The sequence below is a fragment of the Paroedura picta genome, chromosome 6 (genome assembly GCF_049243985.1).
Source record: "Paroedura picta isolate Pp20150507F chromosome 6, Ppicta_v3.0, whole genome shotgun sequence".
In the NCBI taxonomy this organism is placed as follows: domain Eukaryota; kingdom Metazoa; phylum Chordata; class Lepidosauria; order Squamata; family Gekkonidae; genus Paroedura; species Paroedura picta.
Window position 1 is genome coordinate 5,976,317 of NC_135374.1, and position 26,071 is coordinate 6,002,387.

The following is a 26,071-nucleotide window of genomic DNA, read 5'->3' on the forward strand; positions in this document are numbered from 1 at the left end:
AAGGTCAAAACCCAGGGGTCATCAGGAGGTCCACCAGTTGGGCCAAAACTCCAGTCGCCCTCCCACTCTTGCTCCCCAAGCACCAGGAATACAGAGAACATAAGAGAAGCCATGTTGGATCAGGTCAATGGCCCATCCTGTCCAACACTCTGTGGCACACAGTCACCAAAACCTGGGGGACATCAGGAGGTCCACCAGTAGGGCCAGAACTCTAGAAGCCCTCCCACTGTGGCCCCCCCAGGCACCAAGAAGGTAGAACATCACTGCTCCAGATATAAGAGAAGCCATGTTGGATCAGGCCAATGGCCCATCCGGCTCAGTGCTCTGTGTCACACCGTGGCCAAAACCCAGGTGCCATCAAAAGGCTCACTTTTGAGTGTCCTAATCCCCTTTATCGAAGCCTTTTGTGGAGCAGAGTGGTAAGAGAGCAGACATGCAGTCTGAAAGCTCTGCCCATGAGGCTGGGAGTTCAATCCCAGCAGCCGGCTCAAGGTTGACTCAGCCTTCCATCCTTCCGAGGTCGGTAAAATGAGTACCCAGCTTGCTGGGGGGTAAACGGTAATGACTGGGGAAGGCACTGGCAAACCACCCCGTATTGAGTCTGCCATGAAAACGCTGGAGGGCTTCACCACAAGGGTCAGACATAACCCGGTGCTTGCACAGGGGATACCTTCACCTTTACCTTTTAATCCCCTTTATGGAGCTCTGACAGCGTGCTGGGTGCTGAACCTCACAGAGGTCCTTTGCACCTCCATTGCTTTCCTTCCCAGTCGCCTCACTGGGAGAAATAGCGTCCCGCACCCAGTGCCATCGGGCTAGTGAGCCGGAGTCGCCGTTAATCTGCTCGTGATCTCCCACCCCTGCCCCCCACTCTTGCTGCGGGCGCCTCTCGCACAGCGCTGCGAGAGAGGAAACGGGAGCGTGCGGCACACAATGGCAAGGAAGCAGTTGGACTCTGCCGCCGCCAGCCCTGCTTTCCTGCCGCCCAGTCCTTAGGCAAATATTGCACCGTCAATGTGCCTGACAAACAAGAGGCCTGCTGCAGAATTCTCTTTACAGCCTGTCCCCATGAGCCATTTAGGGCAGGGGTAGTCAACCTGTGGAGCTCCAGATGTCCATGGACTACAATTCCGATGAGCCCCTGCCAGCAAACGCTGGCAGGGGCTCATGGGAATTGTAGTCCATGGCCATCTGGAGGGCCGCAGGTTGACTATCCCTGATTTAGGGTGCAGACCCTCTTGTCTGCACTGCTTTATTGTCCTTCCATCTTTAGGGATGCCAACCTCCAGGTGGGATCAGGGGACCCTGCAGAATTCCAGGCCATCTCCAGATGGCAGATCAGTTCCCCTGGAGAATAGAGCAAAAGGCCAGGAACAACTTCGGGGCTGTCTAAATTTGTGGCAGGGGAGGTGCTTTTGCGAGTCAGTGGGCAGTGGCTCACAGAAGCTCCTTCCGGGCCACCAATTTTGTTAATCTTTAAGGTGCTCCTGGACTCCAGCTGTTTTGTATTGCTTCAGACAGATTCACACGGATCAACCTCCACATTTAGGTATAGATATTGGGAATCCATCAGACTTGTGATATAAGAACAGGGACTTGTGTTCTCGATGTTATCTGAAGAAGTGAGCAATGACTCACCAAAGCTCCTCCCCTGCCACAAATTCGGTGGGTCTTGAAGGTGAGGAGGTACCAGCAGATGTTGCGAGTCGGTCGGCCTCAAGCGAATGCCTGGTGGAGGAGCTCCCTTTTGTAGGCCCTGCGGAACTGTGGGAGTTCAGGTAGGACTCTGATTTCCTCTGGGAGCTCCCTCCACCTGGTGGGGGCCAGGCCTGAGAAGGCTTTGGCCCTTGTTGAGGTCCGATGTGCTTAATGCCAATAAAGGTTTTCTGAATTTGAATCTAAGGACACGTGGACTCACGTTCTAGCTGTAAGTGAAGAGCAGGTCTCGTGAAAACACATCCCCAGCCATAAATTTGGTTTCTGTTGAAAGCGCTCCTGGGTGAAGTCTGCATGGAGTTTTTATTCCAATCCCAGGCCGATTCAGTCACTGCCATCTCCACTGGATGTGAGTTCCATTTTGATTTTGTCTCATTTAAATTTTCCCTCTGCAACAAGCATGATTAATCCAGAGTGACCCTACCTTTATTCTGCAATATTTAGGAGTGGAAATAAAACTCAATATTTGAAGAATCAGATTGAGAAAGCATGAGAAAGCATGTGCATCTCTGGCTGTTTCGCATTTGCTGCTGAGGCCTGTGGTAGAGAAGCCCTGATTGGGCAGGGCTGACTCCGTGTTAGAGAAGCCCTGATTGGTCAAGGCTGTAAGCTTTTCTTAAAGGCTAGCCCTAATTTTCTCTCAGCAGAAGCTGGAGGAGCCCTAACTTTTGTAGATAGAGATTTGCCTCATGTTTTTTTTCCTCCCTCCTCTGCTGACTCCAATCCTCTCCCCCCCCCCACCCTTCAAGAAAATTAAGAAAGAGGCTCTGGCTGTGCTTGGTTCCCCCCCTCCCCTTCTGATTTCCCCTAACCATGTGCAGAACACTTTTCTGTTTCAATGGGGGGGGGGGAGACCAAGTTTAAATCAGTCTGGATTCAGCAGGATCCACAACGGAATAAACAAAGTAAGTGCAGAATCAGCCCTGGACTCTTGCACTTTTCTACTGCCGCAGACGGGCTAATACAGCTTCCCATCCTGACCTGTCTCCACGGAAGGGACCACATTGAGCTGTGATATAAGGACAGATGGACTCTCATTCCAGCTGTATCTGAAGAAGGGAGCAGTGACTCATGAAAGGTCCTCCCCTGTCACAAATGTGATTAGTTTCGTAGATGTTCCTGGACTTAGAGGGAGGAGAAACACCATTTCGAGTTCAACTCTTCCGCCACGACGAAATGTTTCTGAAGGAAGAAATATTTCCTGAAAACAACTTTAATCGATAGCTCTTGAAAGCCTTATTTTGGAAGGATTCATTAATCTGAACATACTTGAAGTATTTCTGTTAAGACTTTTGGGTCAGAATAAACTACATAATTTACATCCCGTCTCATTGTTTGCCTCTCATGGGATTTTCTCAAGCCACCTGGAGTCCGGCAATCTTAATCACTGAGGCCGTGGAAGGAAACTTTTTTAAACCACTCCCACACTGTTTCCCCCTAATCAGAACGGCAACTCTGGGCTAATATGATTTTTGGAAAGCGGGGGAGACATGAACCCCAAATGGTCATAAAAGATGCCCGAGGAGCTCATTTGCACTGCCTCTTCCTCAATCTCCCTGGCTCACCTTCTGCCAGCTCTTATTCCTTCTGGGGTTGGGGAAGGATTGGTTCTCAGTGGGTGCGTGCTCTCTCCCTATTGGAGACATGAACCCAAGTGAGGGCCAATCGGAAGGTTTGGAATGTTCAACACGTCGTCTGAAAGATGGTCAGCTTTTTATATAAACGGTATGACGATTCCTCCACAGACAGTAGGCGTGAAAAGCCATCGCTTAAGGCAGAAAGCTTGCAAAACTTTGCATGCAGACCCCGCAACACCCAACGGTAAAACGAAATTGTATTTCTGAGTCCCTGCTTTTCTTAGTTTTTTGCGCCAGGAACCTGAACAATGTACTTGTCGCTGGGGTGGTATTTATTTTCATACAGCCTTGACTGGGTTGGGTTGGGTTGGGCGGGACGCCTCATTAGATTTGGGAGAGACGGACTGTCCGCTGACACCACGCAAAGTCCCTTCAAGAAAACATACAAGAAAAATCCAGTTCCTAAAGGCGAGTTGGACGCTTGCCTGCTGGGGCAGGAAAAACATCAGAAGGGCAAGTCTTAAGTATTGGCCTTCTGGCATTTCCATGGTTACGTTGGCCAGAATTTTGACAAGAGGGGTTCAAGGTGGGGAGCCATGTCGGTCCAAATTAAAAGAACTAGATTTACACTCTGAAGCAACAGGATTTCTAGGAGATAAACTTTCAAAAGTCCGAACTCCCTTGGATGGAACGGCGACTTTTGAAGGTTTATTCCGGGAAATCTTGTTGGCCTCTAGGTTGCGAAGGGACTCAAAGAGGCCTTTGGGATGGGTACCATCAAATAACTCCGAAAGAGGTGCCCCAATTCACATGGAAGGCCTCAGATCCAGGCCTTTCACGTTACCTGCTGCCTGATGCTTTCAAATAAAGGTGTCGAGGACTGAACCCTGAGACCTTCAGCATGCCAAGCTGCTGCTCTCCCAGAAGGTGTCATTTCATTCCAGGTATGTCCCATTAGCCTTGACTTACACCACTCTCAGAAGCAGGGTCGACCCTGCCTAGTACTTGGATGGGAGGCCACAAAGGAAATCCAGGACTGTTATGCAGAGGCGGGCAATGGCAAACCCAATCTGTTTATGTGCCCTGACCTGAATAGTCCAGACAAGCCTGATCTCACCAGATCTCAGAAGCTAAGAATAATAAGGCCTGGTTAGTTTTTGGATGGGAGGCCAACACCACAAGAAAGTCCGGGATGGCTATGTACTGACAAACCACCTCTGTTTGTCTGCCCTGAACTGAATGGTCCAGCCTAGCTTGATTTTGTCAGATCTCATGAGCTAAGCAAGGCTGGGCGTAGTTAGTCCTTGGATGGAAGATGACCAAGGAAATCCAGGGGAGCATCTTAAAACACTAACGAAATTTGTGGCAGGGGAGGAGCTTTAGGGAGTCCTTGCTCACTTCCTCAGATACAGCGAGAATGTGGAGATTATTGGTCCAGTTTGGTGCGGTGGTTAGGAGTGCGGACTTCTAATCTGGTGAGCCAGGTTTGATTCCCCACTCCCCCACATGCAGCCAGCTGGGTGACCTTGGGCTCACCAGGGCACTGATAAAATTGTTCTGACCGGGCAGTGATATCAGGGCTCTCTCAGCCTCCCCTCCTTGAGACTCCTTCAAGTAGAGAAAAGCGGCATCTAAGAACCAACTCTTCTTCTTCTTCTCCTCCTCCTCCTTCTTCTCCTTCTGCTCCTCCTCCTCCTTCTCCTCCTCCTCCTCCTTCTTCCTTCTTCTATCACAAGGCTGATGGATTTCCATTCTGTACAGCTAAATGGGGTGTCTTCCAAGGAGATGGATCAAGATGGGCAGCCATGTGAGTCTGTCTGTAGCAGCAAAAGGAGCCGGAGTCCAGAGCAACTTTAATACTAACAACGTTGCTGGCAGGGGAGGAGCTTTCGGGAATCCCTGCTCACTTCTTCAGATAATGGCTAACAGTGGCGAGTTCTCCAGGTGCCACCTGGAGGGTGCCAAACCCTCCTGATAGGGGCAGACTTAAGCCCCATGGATCCCAGTCCTACGCAGCCACATGTCTAAACCCTGTGATACGCCCCCTGGACGTCCGTGATCTTGCCCTCCCTGAAAATCGACACACCTGGTCCCCAGACGGAGAGGACTCCCCATTCTAACGCCTTCTGGAAGCACAGCCTGCTGAGTGGGCTGCCTCGGAGCATTACGGATTTCGTGAGGCAGGGCTTGGCAGGTGGAAGCACTTCCTTTCTTGGAGCATTAAGCCTGCTCATCTCGACCGCCTCTCCACCCTCTCCTCCCCTCGCCCGGCTTCGAGATCGCTCGGGGAGGGGGGCGTCTGTGCCAAGCCAGGGGTGGAGAGGGGCGGGAACTGCCTCCTCCTCCTCCTGAGGTCAAGACTTGGGAGGTTGTTTTTCTTTCCATTTTAAACAATTCCTCTTCTCTCTCGGGGACGAGCTCGGACCGGAGCTTGTTTTCCACGGCGTTTCTTCTGGGCACGTGGGAGCCCTGGGTCGATTTGGCCGAACCGACTGCTGGTAGGGTTGTCTGGCGAACAAGAGAGCCCGAGCCCTGCCCTTGAACTGAGAGGCGCATGCATGCGAGGCCCCCGCCTGACCCTTTTGTCCCCCTGCCGTCACGGAGGTGGCATCGAGTTGACAGGCGTGTGGCTACTCTAGGCCTCCCGTGGGAAATGGATGTTACTGTTATGAATTATGGAACATCAGGGAGGCCATGTGACCCAGAGAACGCTAGACGGGTGACTTTGCCCTGCAGTTTCTATGTTAGGGTTGTTAGGTCTACTGGCCTCTGTAGGGGGTCGCCCACTTTCTGGACGGAACTCCTCCCTTCCCCCCGGAACCTGCCAACAAGCCCGAATGTCGAGAGATGCAGGCATCACCCAGGAGTGACATTGACATACTGGGGGGAGGGGGATGTGATGCTCTGGTTTGGGGGCAAAACTCTATGATATGAAGGCAATTTTACCATAGAGTGCTGGGCGCGATTGAGGGCAAAAGAAGAAGGGGACGACAGAGAATGAGGTGGCTGGATGGAGCCACTGAAGCAGTCGGTGCGAACTTAAATGGACTCCGGGGAATGGGAGAGGACAGGAAGGCCTGGAGGATCATTGTCCATGGGGTCGCAATGGGTCGGACACGACTTCGCACCTAACAACAACAACAACTTTACTTGTCCTCCAGTGGAGGAGCTCAAGGTGGCCTAAGTGCTTAATCCATTCTCCATCATCACAGGTTCTCCCATCCAGCCTCCCCCACAACAAATACAGAAAAGTCAAGAGAATGAATAGCTGCTGGTTGTTGTATCCAGCTTTTCACTAACCTAAGGAGTCTCAAAATGGCTTACAATTGCCTTCCCTTCCTGTTCTCATGCCAGACACCCTGAGAGAGCACTGACAGAACTGCTCAGTGAGAACAGCTCTGGCAGGAGAACCAAGCAGTGGCCCCCAGGCCAGCAAACCAGAGCAGAACAACAGGACCCAAAGTTGGCAACCTACTACAGCAAGTACAACAGCTACCAAACTGGGAGAATGGACAACTCTAATTACAATTGCAGTGCCCCCCCCCAGAACAAAACACTGAAATAAAGAACTGTAAAACTGAATACTGAAAAAAAGAACTGTAAAAATCAACTTTTAAAAGAAACCCAACCCCAAAAAGAAAACGCAAACAATGCTGACCCTCAGACAAATGAAGAGACACACTAGGAGAAAGAAACAGTGGGCCATTCCGCACTCGTTCAAAATTGCACAATGGTTGCAAATTGAAATCACTACTGTTTTGCTATTATGCACAACGTCGTTGACAATCTGCAACACTCCTGAAACCGATCCGCAAAAAGCGCTTCGTTGTAGCGCTTTCAGGGAAATCCCAAAAAGTGGATTCACCCTCTGGAAAGCGCTACACTCTTGCAACCAATCTGCAACACTAGCGGGAAAGTTCTGCGCATTACCATTGTTGCGGTTTCTGCAAAGTCCCTCCCCCTGACTCTCTCCTCTGATCTTCCGGCGAAGCGATCGCCATTTTTTTTTTCTGGAGCGAGCGGAGATCAATGCACCGGCGAGCCTCTGCCAAGCAGAGGCTCTTCAATTGAGCCACAACCTCTTCCTGCCACCTTTCCAAGACCCTCACCCTGGAAGCGTTCTGAGCTTTATAAAATTTCACGCACGCAACAAGCCACCTTTTCCTCCCGCGCTCGCCGGCTTTTGATTTATTACCTCGTTCCGCTCGCAAATGTCAGCGTTCGCTCCGGACGCGGAACACCGGGCCTACCTGAATTCTCTTCCGACTGGTTGAAGCCGCAGATCTGGCAGATGCTCCGCACCCACTTGTTCATCTCATCCTCCGTTTCGGCGACGAGGTAGAAGGTCCTTTCGCTGGTCTTGATGTCGAAGACGTAACTGTCCTGCAGCTCCTTCTTGTTGAAGGTGAGGCCCGCGTCCACCTGCTCGCAGAAGTTGAGGTTGATCACCCGCAGGGGCTTCTTGGAGTGGTCGTTCTTGTAATACTCCAGCACGTCCGGGTCGCCGCTCATGCGTCCGCTGCGGAGGATGAACCAGCGCTTCTTCCATGCCTGGTGAAGAAGCAGAAAGGGACGTCACTGGAGATGAGGACGGGATGAATGATGATCAACAGTTGGCTTAGAGCGGCCTTTCTCAACTTTTTCCCCGTTGAGAAAGCCCTGAAACATCCTTCATGCATCGAGAAATCCCAGAAGCAGAATAGGGTTGGGAAGCAGAGTAGGCATGGGCACCCAGGGCTCCTCTCCTCTCCTCCCCTCCTCTCCTCTCTCCTCCCCCTGCTCCTCTCCTCTCTCTTCTCCTCCCCTCTTCCTGCTCCTCTCCTCTCCTCTCTCCTCTCCTCCCCTCTCCCTGCTCCTCTCCTCCCCTCTCCTCTCCTTCCCACCCCCTCCAGGACCATCATTCACCATTTGGGGAGTGGCCCCCTGTAGGTCAACATGAGCATATATGGTCATATCGCCCGATAAATGTTTAACAAATTTATAAATATATAAAGTAATAATTAGCTCCCACCTTTTCAGGAAAGCCTTCCAGTCTTATGAAGAAACCCCAGGGTTTCACAAAATCCTGGCTGAGAAAGCCTGATTTAGACGTTTCAATACTATCTGGCTAGAACAGGCTTTCTCGACCAGGGTGTCGTGAAACCCTGGGGTATCTTGAAGGTCCTGGAAGGGTTTCCTGAATGGGTGGGAGCTAATTAATTTTAAATAGATTTTTAAAAATGTGTTAAACTTTTATCAGGTGATATGACCTTACACGGTCATGGTGACCTTCCTGCCCTCTCCCAAAATGCCCAATGATGGGGCTGAAGGGGGTGGGAAAGGAAGGGTCCCCGGGTAGGGGTGCACACAGCTCTGCTTCCCAACCATATTCTGCACCATTGTGCCACTTCTGGGATTTCTTGAAACTTGAAGCCTGTTTCAGGGGCTTTGCAACAGCAGGTGGGCTAGGACAATCTGACAGATATGAAGCACATGGACATGGGAATCTGTCTTATCCTGAATCAGACTACTTGGTCCTCCAGAATTGTCTACTCTTGTGTTCCCTAACGCAGTGCCCGTAACATAGCAAGATTCATGAAATCCAGGGGGGAGGGAAAGTTCATTCAGGGATGAGATTTTTGACGTGGAAAGTGGCCTTTAAGTAAAAATTAATCGCCTTCTTTGCCCATTGTCATTCTGATCAAATTTAGAGTCCCTGCAGCTACATTAAAGGAAAAGAAAGGAAAGGAAGAGAAAATCCCAAGACCAATCAGGAGACAAATGAAATGTTTTCTGCCTGGCATCGCTTGAGCCTACGGATAACAGTTGGGGAGGCAACAGGCAAATACCGGCCCCACTGGGCCCTGATCCACAGAGAAATCCTCCTGCGCCAACCCCACTGAAACGGAACAGAAGTAGCGGAAGGGGACGTGATAATTATTATGCACAGAAGCGTTTTAAGTTGGCTTTTCTGCCTCCGGCAGCCCAACGTCTCCAGCCGGCCTTGCGCTAGGGCTGGGAACAGCCTCGAACGGACAACAGACGTGATTTATGAGACCTGTCATGAAGCTCCGAGCCACGGGGACGAACTGCTGAGAAAACAGGGGCCAGTGTGCATTCTGAGACAACGTTTAATTTCCCCCCCGCATGCCGGATTCTGCTTGCGCTGGAGATGGGCCGAATCAGAACTGAAAGAAAACGCAGACTCCCGTGCCCTGCAACTGTGCTTTGAACATCCCGAGCTCCTTTATGGCAAGTGTGACGCTTGCTCCGTTTCGTCCCGCGCAATCTGCTCTAACCAGCAGGGCCTCTCTGAGGCCTTTCCCAGAAACCCTGCTGTCTACGATCAATAAATGGATTTTTTTTTTCTGGTCAACTCTCAGTTGGCTTTCAGAGACCCCCAAGGGCCGACTTGCTCAACTTTCTCATCACGGAGAAACCCCTGAAATATTCTTCAGGCTTTGAGAAACCCCAGAAGTGGCGCAATCGGGAAGAATATGGGTGGGAAGCAGAGCTGTGGACACACCCACCCGGGGCCCCTCCCCTTCCCACCCCCTCCAGGCCCCTCATTGGCCATTTGGGAGGGGGAGGAGGTCGACGTCCATATATGGTCCTATCACCTGATAAATATTTAACAAATTTTTAAAATGTATTAAAAATCAATTAACTCCCACCCACTCGGGAAGCCCTTCCAGAGCTGTCAAGAAACCCTCCGTGTTTCACGAAACCCTGGTTGACCAAGCCTGCCTCAGAAGCTATGAGATGAACAGACTGAAACTATGATATTTTGGTCGAATTATGAGAAGACCAGCGCTGAATCTCCACGGAGCTTTTATTGCAACCCCAAGTCGATTCAGTCCCTGCGATCTACAATGAATGCGATTTCCATTTTGATTTTGGTCGATTTAAATTTTCCCTCTGCAACAAACATGATTGATCCGGGGTGACCCTACCTTTCCCCCGCAATATCCTGGAGTGGATATAACCCTCAATATTTGAAGGATCACCATGAGGAAGCATGCAGCTCTCTGCTTTTTCCTGAACTAACTTGCTGCCGCCAATGCTGTAGAAAAGCTCTGATTTTTTTTACCACCTTATATAATAGAATGTTCCAACATTCTATTAGTGCATTTTAATATCAGGACACCAAGGAAGGGCCCAAGAGGGCATTTGGATCTTTGTATTAAGTCACTTTATCCATGTTTCAACATGTACTAGGTCTGTGAGATAATGTACGGTTAATATTGATGTTTTTAAAACCTTAAAAATGCACATGAAGAGTAAGAAATATTTTGCATTTTAACATTTAGTATATTCTGCTGCTCAATCTCTGCTCCTCAACCTCCTAGCTTGTATACACAGGTTGGGTTATTTCGCTTTTTCATAACCTCTTCTGTTAGACTCCTAGAATCCTAGACTGGGAAGGGGCCATGCAGGCCATCTAGTCCCACCCCCTGCTCAGTGCAGGATCAGCCTCAAGCATCCAGGAGAAGGATCTCTCCAGCCACTGCTTGAAGACGGCCAGTGCTGTTCACTTCCAGTGATGTCACTTCCAGGGGCATGGCCAGGAGGCGTGGCCAGCTGACACCACTTCCAGGGTTCCTCAAAGCTCCTTCACTGTCCAAAGGTTGGAAAAGGCTGGGTTAAAGAAAGGAAAAAATACTCAAAGCTATATGTAATTTTGTATCCTTACAGGGGTAGTCGAACTGCGGCCCTCCAGATGTCCATGGACTGCAATTCCCATGAGCCCCTGCCAGCAAACGCTGGCAGGGGCTCATGGGAATTGTAGTCCATGGACATCTGGACGGCCGCAGTTCGACTACCCCTGCACATCATGTTAATACTTATTACTTTGCTTCCTTTCTGTTTTCATAATTCTGGGTGGTTCCCAAGTTCTACAAACCAGATCCTAGTGAATTGTTTATTGAATGCTGAGTCTTCTGACTCGCTCTGAGTAATCTATTTTTGGGTCCAAGTGAGAAAGGTGTGATATTATGAACTAAGCTGGGCGTTAAACAGGGCTTCAAGCACTGGGTCTGCTTTTTCTTGGGGATCATCTTTCTTAGAATCATAAAGTTGGAAGGGTCCTCCCAGGCCATCTAGTCCAACCCCCTGCAGAATGTAGAGAATTCACAATGACCCGCCCACTCACAGTGATCCTAATTTCATGCCCAGAAGATGCTCTTCCCCAAAAAAACAGAATTCCTGGCCAATCTGGCCTGGAAGAAATTCGCTTCCCAATCCTGATTTGGCAATCGGCATTTCCCTGGGCATGCCAGAAAGGGCTGCAAGAGCCAAGCACCGGCACAATGCTTTCTGCCCGCCTACTCACATTCTGCCTAAGTTCTCTTCTTCTCCTCTTCAACTTTCTCAGACTTGAATGAAAGCTAGATGAGAATCCAGTAGCAACTGAGAGACCAACAAGATTTTCAGGGGATGAGCTGCTGAAAGTCTGACCCCATTGGTGGGCCTCCTGATGGCCCCTGGGCTGAGATAACATGGGGCAGTGATGCCCTGTCCTCTTGGTGCTTGGGGGACAACACACAAGGGCTTTTGAAGTTCTAGCTCTGCTGGTGGACCTCCAGATAACACCTGGGTTTTGACACAGAGTGTTGGATGGGATGGGCCATTGGTCTAACCCAACATGGCTTCTCTTGTGTTCTTATATCTGGGGTTGTGATGCTCTGAGTCCTTGGTGCTATGGAGGCAAGGGTGAAAGGACTTATAGAGTTCTGACCCTGCTAGAGGACCTTTTGAGGACTCCTGGGATTTGGCCACTGTACGCCACAGAATGTTGGACTGGATGGACCATTGGCCTGATCCAGCATGGCTTCTCTTATGTTCTTATGTGTGGGGCACTGATGCTCTGTAGTCTTGGTGCTTGGGGAACCAAGGTGGGAGGGTTTCTGGAGATCTGGGCTCTGCCAGTGGACCTCATGATGGGCACTGGGTTTTGGTCACTGTCGGATGTTTGGGATAGAAATGAAAGAAGGGTTCTTCTGGCACAAGAAATCACAAGAGGAACATAGATGACCCCAGGTAGGACATAAGGGGCTGGGGTTCCCAACTCCGAATTAGGAAATACCTGGAGATTTAGGGGTGGAGCCTGAGGAGGGTGGGGTTTAGCGAAAGGGAGGGACTTCGACGGGGTATAATGTCATAGAGTCCGTCTTCCAGAGCAGCTGTTTCCCCCAGGCGAACAGAACTATGTCACCTGGTCATAGTTCCAGGAAGGCTGGCGACCCTAGGAACGCCATCTAATACCAGCAATTCCTAAATTCCCAGCCAACCATATAATCAGAGCAAGAGGCCACAAAAACCATCGCTATGCACCATTCAAGACTCACGACCCACTTTTAACCCAAGGGTCCAGTCTGGGACCCAATCAACCACCAGCATGTGGCAGGAAGTCATACGACCTCACGGCCGTGTGACAGGAAGAGGAGGGGCCGGAGCACCAGAGTCCGCCATTTTTAAAATCTTCTTTGCTAAGTGACCATTCCCGCTTGTCCACTCAGCATGCACACAAAGCACACATGGGCCCTATCCTGCATCGATGGAGCATCTTTCCAAAAAGCAGCACAATGGATAAAGCAAAACACAGCCGCGGAGGGGAGCTCCACCCTCCAACCGAGGACCCCTGCCCACGAGTAAAAAACTCAGGACGTGCCAACGTCCAAAGACCCCCAAATTGTCTGCAGGCGCTTTAAGAGCCTCTCCCAGTTCTCTTTGTTTTACGAGCCTCTCGCGGGCCGGGCTTCCTGCTTCCCCCACGAAGGAGATCCTCCTCTCCGGAGCGAACATCTGTTTTGCGTGTGGAAAAGACAGCTCGCTTGGAGGACTGTTTCTCCGATCATGCCGTCTTTAGTGCCAAGACGGCCGTGCGTGGATTTGTCGGATACATATCGGCCCAGCTGTCTCAGGCAGACGGCGGGGACCGGAGCGAGGGTTTTAAAAGCGGCAACAGAACGCCGGCCTTTAGCCGTAGGTTGCCAGGGGTGTGCTGATTCGATCTCGTGGCCCGCAGAGCACAGCTGTTCTGGCTGGAGGAGGACCACAGCTCCCTCTTCACGCGACATGAATGGATTGTAGCAGGCGTTTTTTGGCCGAGGAAGGTGGTTTTGGAGACTCTATCCGGACTCCTACGTTACTGAGGGGAGTGCTGTCCTGGGGAAATTTTAGGAGATGCCGTGCGGCTATTTCAGCAGTAGTCAAACTGTGGACCCTCCAGATGTCCATGGACTACAATTCCCATGAGCCCCTGCCAGTGTGCAGATTATAGCAGGCGGTTTTTGGCCGAGGAAGGTGGTTTTGGAGACTCCATCCGGACTCCTACGTTACTGAGGGGAGTGCTGTCCTGGGGAAATTTTAGGAGATGCCGTGCGGCTATTTCAGCTGTAGTCAAACTGTGGGCCCTCCAGATGTCCATGGACTACAATTCCCATGAGCCCCTGCCAGTGTGCAGATTATAGCAGGCGGTTTTTGGCCGAGGAAGGTGGTTTTGGAGACTCCATCCGGACTCCTACGTTACTGAGGGGAGTGCTGTCCTGGGGAAATTTTAGGAGATGCCGTGCGGCTATTTCAGCTGTAGTCAAACTGTGGGCCCTCCAGATGTCCATGGACTACAATTCCCATGAGCCCCTGCCAGCGTGCAGATTGTAGCAGGCGGTTTTTGGCCGAGGAAGGTGGTTTTGGAGACTCCATCCGGACTCCTACGTTACTGAGGGGAGTGCTGTCCTGGGGAAATTTTAGGAGATGCCGTGAGGCTATTTCAGCTGTAGTCAAACTGTGGCCCTCCAGATGTCCATGGACTACAATTCCCATGAGCACGCTGGCAGGGGCTCATGGGAATTGTAGTCCATGGACATCTGGAGGGCCACAGTTTGACTACCCCTGGGCTATTTTGTCCCTGAGAGCTTTAATGGAGGCATTTGATTACACTGTCAGGGGTGATTTGGTTGAGTGTTGAGTATTTCACTTGGGACTCTATGTCATCCTTTCTCATCTTCTAGAGAGCCAGCTTGGTGTCGTGGTTAGGAGTGCGGACTTCTAATCTGGCAAGCCGGGTTTGATTCTGCCCTCCCCCACATGCAACCAGCTGGGTGGCCTTGGGGGAATGAGTGATCCATAAAAGATTGCCCTGAATTGATATCTCTGAGCTATGCTGCACTCCAGGATTCCTTCCAATCTCTGTGGTAAAACCATAGAGATGAGGAAAATTCCTAGAGCATCATGAGACACTGTGATGATACTCAAGTAAAAATGACATCCCATTTTTGTTCCCACTGCTCTATAAAGCCAGGGCAGGAGCCCGATTGTGGGGGCGGGGGTTGTTCGACACAGTGGGCGACCTGAAAAGCCAATAGCAACAGGTATCCTGCTTTTAAGCCTGGAGGTTCCATTTTGCAATCGTAGCAAAGGGCTATTTGTAGATTGATATCTTTGGGGAGAACGACAAATCCTTTTAAATATTCCATTCGGAGCCAGAAGTACAATGCATTCTTGATTCCCTGCTTGTAACACCAGCCAATTTTCACCGCACTGCAAAATCAATATCTACCCAGCCTCCCTCCACTGGAGGATCAAAATGGCTCAATCAAGATATTACTGTAAATTTTAATTCTATGAAAATTATTATACTTACTACGTACCATTTTATTGTTTTATATATATGTTGTTACCCACCCGGAGCCTTCAGAGAACGGCGGGTCATAAATAAGTAATTACATTACAATTGTTGTTGTTGTAACCTTTTCTCACTTGTTCCCGCTGCAGCCAGCATGGGTAGTGGTTCGGAGCAGCGGTTTCTAATCTGGCGAGCCGGGTTTGATTCCCAGCCCCTCCACGTGCAGCCAGCTGGGTGACCTTGGGCTCGCCATGGAACTGATAGAGTTGTTCTTGCAGAGCAATTCTGTCAGAGTTCCTTCAGCCTCATCTCCCTCACAGGGTGTCTGTTGTGGGGAGAGGAAAGGGAAGGCGATTGTAAGCCGCTTTGAGACTCCTTCGGGTAGAGAAAAGCGGCATATAAAACCAACTCTTCAGTAATATCAGGGCTCTCTCAGCCTCACCTCCCTCACAGGGTGTCTGTTGTGGGGAGAGGAAAGGGAAGGTGATTGTAAGCCGCTTTGAGACTCCTTTGGGTAGAGAAAAGCGGCATATAAAACCAACTCCTCAGTAATATCAAGGCTCTCTCAGCCTCACCTACTACTACTACTACTACTACTACTACTACTACTACTTCTTCTTCATCGTTTGCTGCTGGTTCCTCATCTCTGATCCTCTTTATCAGTCCAAGACATTTCCCTTAGCTTGTCTACCAGAGAGGTCAACTAGGGAAAGGCGACCCTAGGTCTAATAAACCCGTACGGATCAGACCCGTAGTTCATTTCCAGGCCAACCGGATCCTCTGTTGGACTAACAAAGCCACAGAGAACATGGCCTTCCCCTGACGTTGCCCCCTTCCACGCCTGGTTTGCAGAGGCCTTGTGGGGATTTCTCCTTTGGCTCACGCCCTACCTCCGGATGCCAAAATCCCCCTGCTGTGGGGCTTCCTCGGTCATTTCCTCCCACACTAGCTGAAACGCAGGCCAAACCTCTCTGAGGTCATCTGCCCCACCCCCTGTGAGCAGCAGGGGAGCTTCTGCCAGGGTTTGCCCCCGCCATTCCTCAGGAATACTGGACTCGGAAGCAGAGTGAGATTGCAGGAAGCCTTGTGTTCCATGGAAAGGACTGTCCGCGGTCGCTCCAGAGGTCACCTCATGGGCTTAAGTCATGGGACGACAGTTCTGAGTTCAACAATACAGGAAACCTCCTGGTGGTAAGCAAGATGGGAAGCCATGTGAGTTTGTCCGTAGCCGCGGAAAAGAGCCAGAATCCAGGAGGACCTTCACAAAAATCACAGAATCATAGAGTTGGAAGGGGCTAGACAGGCCATCTAGTCCAACCCCCTGCTCAGAAGCAGAATCATAGAGTTGGAAGGGGCCATACAGGCCATCTAGTCCAACCCCCTGCTCAGAATCTGAATCATAGAATCATAGAGTTGGAAGGGGCCAGGCAGGCCATCTAGTCCAACCCCCTGCTCAACACAGGATGAGCCCAAAGCATCCTAAAGCAAGAATAACCTTCAAGAATAACAACACTTGTAGCAGGAGAGCAGCTTTCGGGAGTCCCTGCTACCTTCCTCACATGCCGCTAGAATGCGAGACCATCTTTCCTTGTATCACAAGATTAATGAATCCCCATTCTTTATGGCTCAATGGGGTGCCTTCCGTGGAGATAGTTCAAGGTGTGTTGGCCGTGTGGGTCTGTCTGTAGCAGCAGACATGAGCCAGAGTCGAGGAGCGCCTTCAAGAATAACAAGATTTGTGGCAGGGGAGGAGCTTTCGGGAGTCACTGCTCACTTCTTCAGATACAGCTAGAACGTGAGACCATCTCGCCTTATATCACAAAGTGGATGGACTCCTACTATGTCCAATTAAATGTGATGCCTTCTCAGGGGGTTGATCCAGAAGGGTAGGTGTGTGTGTCTGTACCAGAAGAAAAGAGTAAGAGTCCAGCAACACCTTCAAGACTAACAACCCTGTGTAAAGAAGAAGAAGAAGAAGGAGGAGAAGGAGAAGGAGAAGAAGAAGGAGAAGAAGAAGAAGGAAAAGAAGAAGAAGAAGAAGAAGAAGAAGAAGAAGAAGAAGAAGAAGAAGAAGAAGAAGAAGAAGAGTTTGTTCTTAGATGCTACTTTTCTCTACCCGAAGGAGTCTCAAAGCGGCTTCCAATCGCCTTCCCTTTCCTCTCCCCACAACAGACACCCTGTGGGGTGGGTGAGGCTGAGAGAGCCCTGAGATTACTGAAGAAGAAGAAGAAGAGTTTGTTCTTAGATGCTACTTTTCTCTACCCGAAGGAGGCTCAAAGCGGCTTCCAATCGCCTTCCCTTTCCTCTCCCCACAACAGACACCCTGTGGGGTGGGTGAGGCTGAGAGAGCCCTGATATTCCTGCTCGGTCAGAACAGTTTTATCAGTGCCGTGGCGAGCCCAGGGTCACCCAGCTGGCTGCATGTGGGGGAGCGGGGAATCGAACCCGGCATGCCAGATTAGAAGTCCGCAGTCCTAACCACTACACCAAACTGGCTCTCCAGTTCTAGTATTTCCCTCCCGGAGGCCGGCATCCCGAGGCAGGTGCTAGCCTGTGTTGCAGCCTTTCCAAATTCGGCAGCCTCTCAAGAATCAGCCGCTTCTCGGGGACACGGGTCCTGCGCGTGTGGGCAAGAAGATACAGCAATGACGCATTGCCTGTCGCAGAGGGTCGAGTGGCCCACCTGAAATTTTCAACTGAAGATAAAGTGGCGTCTCGTCCCGCAAAGGACGCAAGCGGGACAACCAGCACGACAGCGGGGGGGGGGGGGAGAGGGAAGGAGAGAGGGAGGCGAGAGCCACCCCATCCATCAGCCGGCTTTTCAAAGCCACGCAAGCTTGACGCCGGGTTTATCTTCCGCAAACAGGTTGGCTTTCTTTCATGTGTGCGCAAGAGGTGCTCGGTTTTTCTCGCACGCCTGGCAGTCGACAGACCCGGGCGGTACACACGGCATCGGGCGGCCGAACCGGTGGGCCAGCCAAAGTACACATGGCTTAATGGGACGGCTGTTTGGAGAGCAGAATTGGTGCGCACGCTCCGCGTCTCGGAAGGTCACCTTTTGCGCACAGCATCATTTCTGGCTCTTTGGGATGGCTGATCTTCTCCTGGGGGCGGGGGGGGGGGGAGGGTGTTCTTCCTCGCCCAGTAAAAGAACACACCTGGGGTACTTAGGTGGTGGGGAGGTGGTAGGACAGACTGCTCCAATTCAGGCCAAAGATGAGAGAATTCCAGATGCAAATATGTCTTTGTTTAAAGAAGAAAAATTATGCTGACCAATCACAACACAGGCCCATTGCAAAGTGTCAGCTTTTACCAGCCACTGTAGGAAATGTGGTCCTTTCCTCCATCCCAGCACCCCCAGCCTCCAAGAATCAGAGGGGTGTCACTGATAAGAAACACAACCAAATTAGTTATTTGCGCTCTTTCTCTCCCCCTACACTTTCTCTCAGGAGGTCCAGGTGGTACAGACAGCTCTCCCTTCCTCTGTTTGACTTTCCCAACAACGTCATAAAGTCGTCTAAGATGAGAGAAGGGGAGAACGCACCAAAAAACACCCAATTGGACTTCATGGCCAAGGGAGGATTTGAACACAGGACTTCCTGGTCGTAGTGCTTTCAACAATGGAACGGCCTTATCCTGACTGGGGCTATTGCTCCATTTGTGTTTTTAAAAGTGGGATCTGTCGTTTACCCACTCCTCCTGCCATGGTCACACACTGTTCAGTCATGGCCCCACAGAAATGACAGCACAAGACGGAGGAATAAAAATTTATCACGGAAATATGGAGAGTTGCCAGCATTGTTGGGAAATACCTGTCGATTATGGGGGGTGGGTATTGAAGAGGCTGGGGTGTGGGGTGGGGAGGGACTTCAGTGGGGTCAAATGCCACAGGGTTCACAGAATCATAGAGTTGGAAGGTCCCTAAAGGGTCATCTAGTCCAACCCCCTGCATTATGCAGGACACTCACATCCCTTCATCTTCAAAAGCCGCCATTTTCTCCAGGGGGACTAAACGCTGCTGCCTGGAGATCCAGATGATCTCCAGCTGCTGCCTGGAGGCTGGCAACCTTACCCACAAGACCTCTTTTCCAAGGCAGAAATCTTCTAGAACAGATTTCAGAGACAGAATGTGGCCTATTCTAAAAACAGCACACCAAGCTCTCTCTCTCTCTCTCTCTTTTGTTTAAAGAACTGAATTCTAAAACATCAATGAAAAGCACATTAAAAGTACATTTAGGCAAATTAATTAACAGTCCCAGAAAACAGAGCGGGAGCGGTAAATATGCAGAGTCCTCGTTAAAATGAAATGGCCAGAGAGGACAAAGAAGTTGCATCCTGCTGGGCAAAATGATGCAAAAGCACAAAGAGGCATTTTGGTTGCTTCTGTATCTCCTTCCCTCTCATTTCTTTCTACCTTCCTTCTGCTTTCTCATGCAGGTCTCCCTTCGCCATTTTGTCCTTGCAATGACCTTGTAAGGTGATGATCTTCTTCTTCTTCTTCTTCTTCTTCTTCTTCTTCTTCTTCTTCTTCTTCTTCTTCTTCTTTGTCTTCTTCCTCTTCCTCTTCCTCCTCCTCCTCTTCTTCTTCTTCTTCTTCTTCTTCTTCTTCTTCTTCTTCTTCTTCTTCTTCTTCTTCTTCTTCTTCTTCTTCTTCTTCCTCCTCCTCTTCTTCTAGGCTCACCCTCCATGAATCTATCTAAATCCCAGGCATCCCTTTCTAAACTTCTCAAGCATCCCACTCTTATCTGTCTATTTTCTAAAGGGATTCAGTGTAGTGCAGTGATTAAGAGGGGGGCCTCTGATATGCAGTACTGGGTTTGATACCCTACTCCTCCACATGCAGCCAGCTTGTGCTGGTCACTGTCCTGTTAAGAATTGGGTCTTATATGCTGCTTTTCTCTCCTCAAAGGAATCTCAAAGCAGGTTCCAATCCCCTTCCCTTCCTCTCCCCACAACAGACACCCTGTGATGGAAGTGGGGCTGAGAGAGCCATGATATTACTAAAGAAGAAGAGTTGAATCTTATATGCCGCTTTTCTCTACCCGAAGGAGTCTCACAGCGGCTTACAATCGCATTCCCTTTCTTCTCCCCACAACAGACACCCTGTGAGGTGGGTGAGGCTGAGAGAGCCCTGATATTCCTGCTCGGTCAGAACAGCTTTATCAGGACTGTGACTAGCTCCAGATCACCCAGCGGGCTGCATGCGGGGGAACACGGAATCACACCCGGCTCGCCAGATTAGAAATCGGCACTCCTAACCGCTACACCAAACTGGCTCTCTTAAAGCTGTTCTTGCAGAGAAGTTCTCTCAGAGCTCTCTCCGCTCTGCGAAAAGCGGGGTATAACGACCAACTCCTCCTCTTCTTCTAAACACAGAAGTCCTTGACTCTTCGGCCTTTCCTCGCAGGGAAGGTGCTCCCATATCAGCTTGGAGACGAGACCACCCCGGTAGGTCACAGCTGATCTCAGCAGAGAGGGAAAGACTACTTCTCCTCCCCAAGGGTTCCCCTTTGTGATGTCGCCACAAGATTTGTAACCCTAATTAGTTTTGCAGGAAAGCTCCAACCGGCTGCGGAATAGCCTGGGAGCTGACTGAAGGACGGTTTGAACAAATGCAGTCAAGCTGCAAATTGCGAGACGATAAAATATATATGTTTCTACACATGCTCGCTCGGGCAGAGGGGCTGCCTCGCGGATTTCAATTTCGTTTCGAGCGCTAAATGCGATTTCCCCTTTGACACGGCTGCTAATAGAGGAGCTAAATATAGACCTACGGCCATCTTGTGGCACCCATCACTGGGGGATTGGAAAGAGAGGGAAAAAACCCCTATGAATCTTCTTCAACAGAGAATGAAAGAGGGCTGGTGGGGGGGGGGGGGGAGGCACTGAGAAAGAGGATCTTTTGCTGCCTCAGAGAGAGCAAGAGGTTCACGGTAGCTTTTGCCGAATAAGAATTTAAGCTCAGCTGGATGAGGCCAGTGGTCCATCTAGTCCAGCATCCTGCCGCGCACAGAGGCCAAACAATTCCTCTGCAGGACCAAGTACGCAGACCTGAGGCTAAGGCCTTCCCCTGATAAGGACCTCAGAAGAGCCCTGCTGGGTCAGACCAGGGAGGGTCCCTCCAGTCCAGCCTCCCGTCTCACCCAGGGGCCAGCCAGTTCCTCTGCAGGGCCAGCCACAGGGCAGAGAGGCCGAGGCCTTCCCCTGAGAAGACCCTCAGAAGAGCCCTGCTGGGTCAGGCCAGGGAGGGTCCCTCCAGTCCAGCCTCCCGTCTCACCCAGGGGCCAGCCAGTTCCTCTCCAGGGCCAGCAGCAGGGCAGAGAGGCCGAGGCCTTCCCCTGAGAAGACCCTCAGAAGAGCCCTGCTGGGTCAGGCCAGTCCAGCCTCCTGTCTCACCCAGGGGCCAGCCAGTTCCTCTGCAGGGCCAGCCACAGGGCAGAGAGGCCGAGGCCTTCCCCTGAGAAGACCCTCAGAAGAGCCCTGCTGGGTCAGGCCAGGGAGGGTCCCTCCAGTCCAGCCTCCCGTCTCACCCAGGGGCCAGCCAGGTCCTCTGCAGGGCCAGCCACAGGGCACAGAGGCCGAGGCCTTCCCCTGAGAAGAGCCTCAGAAGAGCCCTGCTGGGTCAGGCCAGTCCAGCCTCCCGTCTCACCCAGGGCCCAACCAGTTCCTCTGCAGGGCCAGCCACAGGGCAGAGAGGCCGAGGCCTTCCCCTGATGACCCTCAGAAGAGCCCTGCTGGGTCAGACCAGGGAGGGTCCCTCCAGTCCAGCCTCCCGTCTCACCCAGGGGCCAGCCAGTTCCTCTGCAGGGCCAGCCACAGGGCAGAGAGGCCGAGGCCTTCCCCTGAGAAGAGCCTCAAAAGAGCCCTGCTGGGTCAGGCCAGGGAGGGTCCCTCCAGTCCAGCCTCCCGTCTCACCCAGGGGCCAGCCAGTTCCTCTGCAGGGCCAGCCACTGTGGCATGGTAGAGATGTTAACCTTTCCCAGTCTCTTAACAATGGTGATAAACTCAAATAATAGTCGTGCAATAGACAGATTCTCCTGGGTTTGATCTGCAGTATTAACCCTGGTACAGAATGACATTTACCCTTTGGTGAGTGACACTCGTGACCAATTCTGCAGCAAAGAAAGAAAACCCATCTGCGCAGAAAAATAAGCAATTAGTGTTGTCTTTTGGCTTGGCAATTTGAAGGAGACCCCAGAGGCCTGGGAACATGGGTCAGCCAGCAGCATGACATCACTTCCTGGAAAACCCAGATGTGACTGCAGGCCTCTCTAGGAATCCCAGATGAAAAAGGACACGGGAGGGGGGGGGGATTTACAAAGAATCGTCAAAATGCTTGAGTCTATGAGATGCCCCATTATTGTACCATGATTATTTATTCATTTTGTTTCTATGCTGCAGTTCCACTCATAGGGAGCCTTGGTCTCCAAACCCCTCGCCATCTTTGTTGCCCTCCTTTGGACACGCTCCATCCCTCTTCAACTGGGGTGCCCAAAACTGAACACAGGACCCCAAGGGAGGCTGAACCAGAGCAAAGATCTTCAAGGCCATTTGTGATCTGGGACCTGCTTAACTCCTCATGCCCCTTGCAGGGCTTTCGACTCTGCGAGTTTAAACAGTTTGGTGATCCCCGGCCCACGTGAGGTACGCCTGACCTCGACCAGGGCCAGGGCCTTCTCGGTCTTGGCCCCTACCTGGTGGGATGAGCTCCAGAAGAGCTGAGGGCTCTGACGGAACTACTACAATTCCTCAGGACCTGCAAGACGGAGCTCTTCCGCCAGGAATGGAAGACCTATACATCCCCTCCTCCAAATTCCTGAACATGCTATCAATCTAACACGTTGTGGAATGGAATCTGATCGGGCTAATTGATCCGCATGGGATGGTCTGGTTTTTCTAAAAAATATTTGGTTACTGTTTTTATTGTAGTATTATTCTTGTCATAAACCGCTGTGAGCTGGCTGGGCCGGGAGGAGCGGGTGACGAACCCAATAATAAACAAGTGAAACAAATTTTAAAAAACGAAGGTGGAAATTTCACCACCTAGCTACACATCCCATGGTTGGTCAACCAAAAAAAAAAGGAACCGAAAGGACCTTTCCCCATTTAAATGTGTCCATTAATCCTCAAAGAGGCAGAACAGATTGAGTCGTTAAGCCAATGGAGTGTACAGTTTGAGATTCAATCCTAGTTCAGTTCTGGTTTTGACCTCTTCCAAGTTTCGTTTTTCTTAAGTCCTGTTTACTTGTTCCGCCCACCCCCCCCCCGGCCCCCAGCTCTGGGCTGCTTTGTTCCTAGCCCTGTTTTCCTCCCCGTTTCCCCAGGCCCTTTCCTCTGGAGGCTCAGCAACTGGGATGAGGGCCAAAAGGCAGAAACACACAGCCTGCCAATTCTCTCTGACATTTCGGCACAGAGAAGCTACAGTCTGCAGGGGAAGACTGGCACAAAGAAGGCACTTCCTGGAACGAGTTCGACGTACAATCCAGTTATCTGACCAGGCCTTGGCACTGCTATAAGACTGCTATGTCACATCTGGGTAAAACCTAGAGGGGATAGAGGGTAGCTCTAGGAACCACTGGAAACTCTATGGCCGTATCATAGAGTTCTCGGTGATTCCTAGAGCGTCTCCGCATCTGGGATCCACTAGGAAGTGATGCAATCGTATCAGTTACTTTGCTGTTGTTGTTTTTCCCCTCCTTCTAAGGCTCCGAGAAGGAGCCAGGCCTGCCTCAGGTTTCAGGTTTTGACCTGCAGCGTCTTCCTGACCTGAAACAGTTCCAGGAGAAGTTGCAGTTTAAGAATTAGGATCTAGGAGACCCAGTTTAAAACCCACACTTTGCCGTGAAAGCTTGCTGGGTGCCCTTGGGTTAGTCAACACCATCTTAGCCTAACCTACCTCACAGGGGGGTTGTGTGGATAAAACGGAGGAAGGAGTCTTCCCTGGTGAGAAAAGTGGTGTAGAAAGTTAAGTAATTAAGTAAGACACTATTTTGGCTTGTTGAGGAAACCCACACGAAAACCCCAGGGGACAGGAGTTTTAGAGGGTGAAGAGGGTAGGGTTTGGGGAAGAAAGAAGAAAAAGAAGAGCTGTTTTTTTGTACCCCGCTTTTCACTGCCCAAAGGAGTCTCAAAGCGGCTTCCAATCGCCTTCCCTTCCTCTCCCCACAACAGACGCCCTGTGAGGTAGAGGAGGCTGAGAGAGATCTGAGAGAACTGTTGATAGAACAGCTCTAGCAGGACTGTGACTAGCCCAGGGGCACCCAGCTGGCTGCATGTGGTGGAGGAGTGGGGAATCAAACCCGGCTCTCGAGATTAGAAGCTGCCGCTCTTAACCAGCGCACTAAGCTGGCTCTTACATCAAGCTGGCTCTTGAAAGGGATGTCAGTGGGGTAGGGTCCCCCTTCCAAAAGGGTCATTTTCTCCAGATGAACTGATCTCCAGCCATTACCTCCATGGACCCCTGAGGGTTCGCAGGAGTTCTGGAGGGGATCCACAGCCTTTCCCCTCCTGCCTTAATGGATTTAGCCACAAGCTAGGGAGGGGGCTCAATGTCTAGGCCACGGGTGTAATAATCAAAAGCGCGGGAGTTGTTTGTGGCATGGTAAGAGGGGTTCAGGCTGTCTTCTGAGCTCCTGCCCTTCTTTCTGGTCTACATGAAGCAGAGACACTGTAGTAGTAGTAAAGGGGAGGGACGGGAGCAAAAGGAGGGCAAAGGGTCCGTGTACTGATGTCACTTCCGGGGGTGTGGCAGGAAGGCATAGGCAACTGACATCACTTCTGGGGCTCTTGAAACCTGAACATTTATTTCAGGGGTTCCTCCACAGTCAAAAGGTCGAAAAGGGCTGCTTTAACCCCTGTTGGACTTCTGCCCTGCGGTGCAAGAGATGAATCCGTCCCCCGTCCCTCTGTCCTCTGCAGCAAGTCCAATCGAGCCCCCCCCCCCGCCAGCATTTCTGTCTTTTTCGAAACAAATCCCGCGGGGGGAGGGGGGTCCAAAGATACGTCCGCTGATCCTCCCTCAACTTTCTGTGCTCGCAGCCGGAAGCCGAGCACCAAGCCGTGGGTACACAAGGCGTGTTTAATTAATGTGCCCAATTTGCATAATTAACTTTGCATGCAAAAGAGGTTGCTGAGAGAGATTCGGAGAGCTGTTCTTTGATTCCCGTCCCGGCAGAAAGGGCTCGGGGCGATGGCCGTTTCTTATCCCGTTCTCCTTCTGGTATTTCTTTTTCCTGGCTATTTATTTGTCTTTATGCATTTACTGAAATCCTTACGCATCCTCTCTCTTCAAGGGGACGCACAAGTGGCAATTTAAGACCGCACAGCTTGAAAAGCGCAAAATCAAATCCCGGCTAAAATACTAGGTCTAGGGTGGCAGAAAGTTCTGCGAAGCTGCAGCCAATTTTATTGGTATGAATTTTAAAGCAAGAGAAGGGATCGAAATGATTTCCCATGAGCTCCAGATTGGGAAATTGCTGAAGATCCAGGGTAGATGGGGGAGGCTGGAAGGTTTGGAGGGGAGAACTCTCAGCATGGTATCACGCCGAAATAATAAATGAAATAATAAATAAATACACTGCGCCTTCCAACAATCAAGATCTGCAGTGTGCATGACTGAATACAATCTGAAGACTGTCCTGCAGGGGGCGTCAGTGGCGATGTGTATTTAGCATAGTTAGATCAGGCACTTTTGGATATTTTTCAGACTGACTCCTCCTGCATCCCGATTGGCTCATTGGGAAACTTCCTGCTCCTCTGAGCACGCTTCCTCCCTGCTTGCCTCCTGAACCCGTAAAATGTTTGCTTCTAGAAGAACGGTCAATTAGTTAAGACTCGCTCCTCTATACAAAATCTGCTTCTCTTCACAAAGAGAACTATTTTATTCTTTTAAGCAGCCTGGTGCTCTGCATACCTAAACTGCCAGTGCAAAGAAGCCATACTCTCTAAGGCAGGGGTAGTCAAACTGCGGCCCTCCAGATGTCCATGGACTACAATTCCCAGGAGCCCCCTGCCAGCATTCGCTGGCAGGGGCTCATGGGAATTGTAGTCCATGGACATCTGGAGGGCCGCAGTTTGACTACCCCTGCTCTAAGGAAACCAACTCCTGTCACCAGTCAATCGGTTGTAATTCCAGGAAAACTCCAGGCCCCACCTGGAAGCTGGCATCCCCCAG

At 50.9% G+C, this 26,071-nt stretch overlaps 1 protein-coding gene across 4 annotated transcripts in view; it reads right to left on the bottom strand.

The window, feature by feature from the left end:
- Positions 1–26,071, bottom strand: part of GAB2 (GRB2 associated binding protein 2) — a 137,628-nt gene that overhangs the window by 47,535 nt on the left and 64,022 nt on the right. The window contains exons 2-3 of one of the 4 annotated variants that reach the window (XM_077341295.1): positions 15,033–15,223; positions 7,544–7,844 (exon numbers count right to left, since the gene is read on the bottom strand). In XM_077341295.1, coding sequence (XP_077197410.1) covers positions 7,544–7,805 — 262 coding nt within the window. In that variant the 5' untranslated portion in view covers positions 7,806–7,844; positions 15,033–15,223. The other 3 variants (XM_077341294.1, XM_077341293.1, XM_077341292.1) reach the window with 3 other exon arrangements.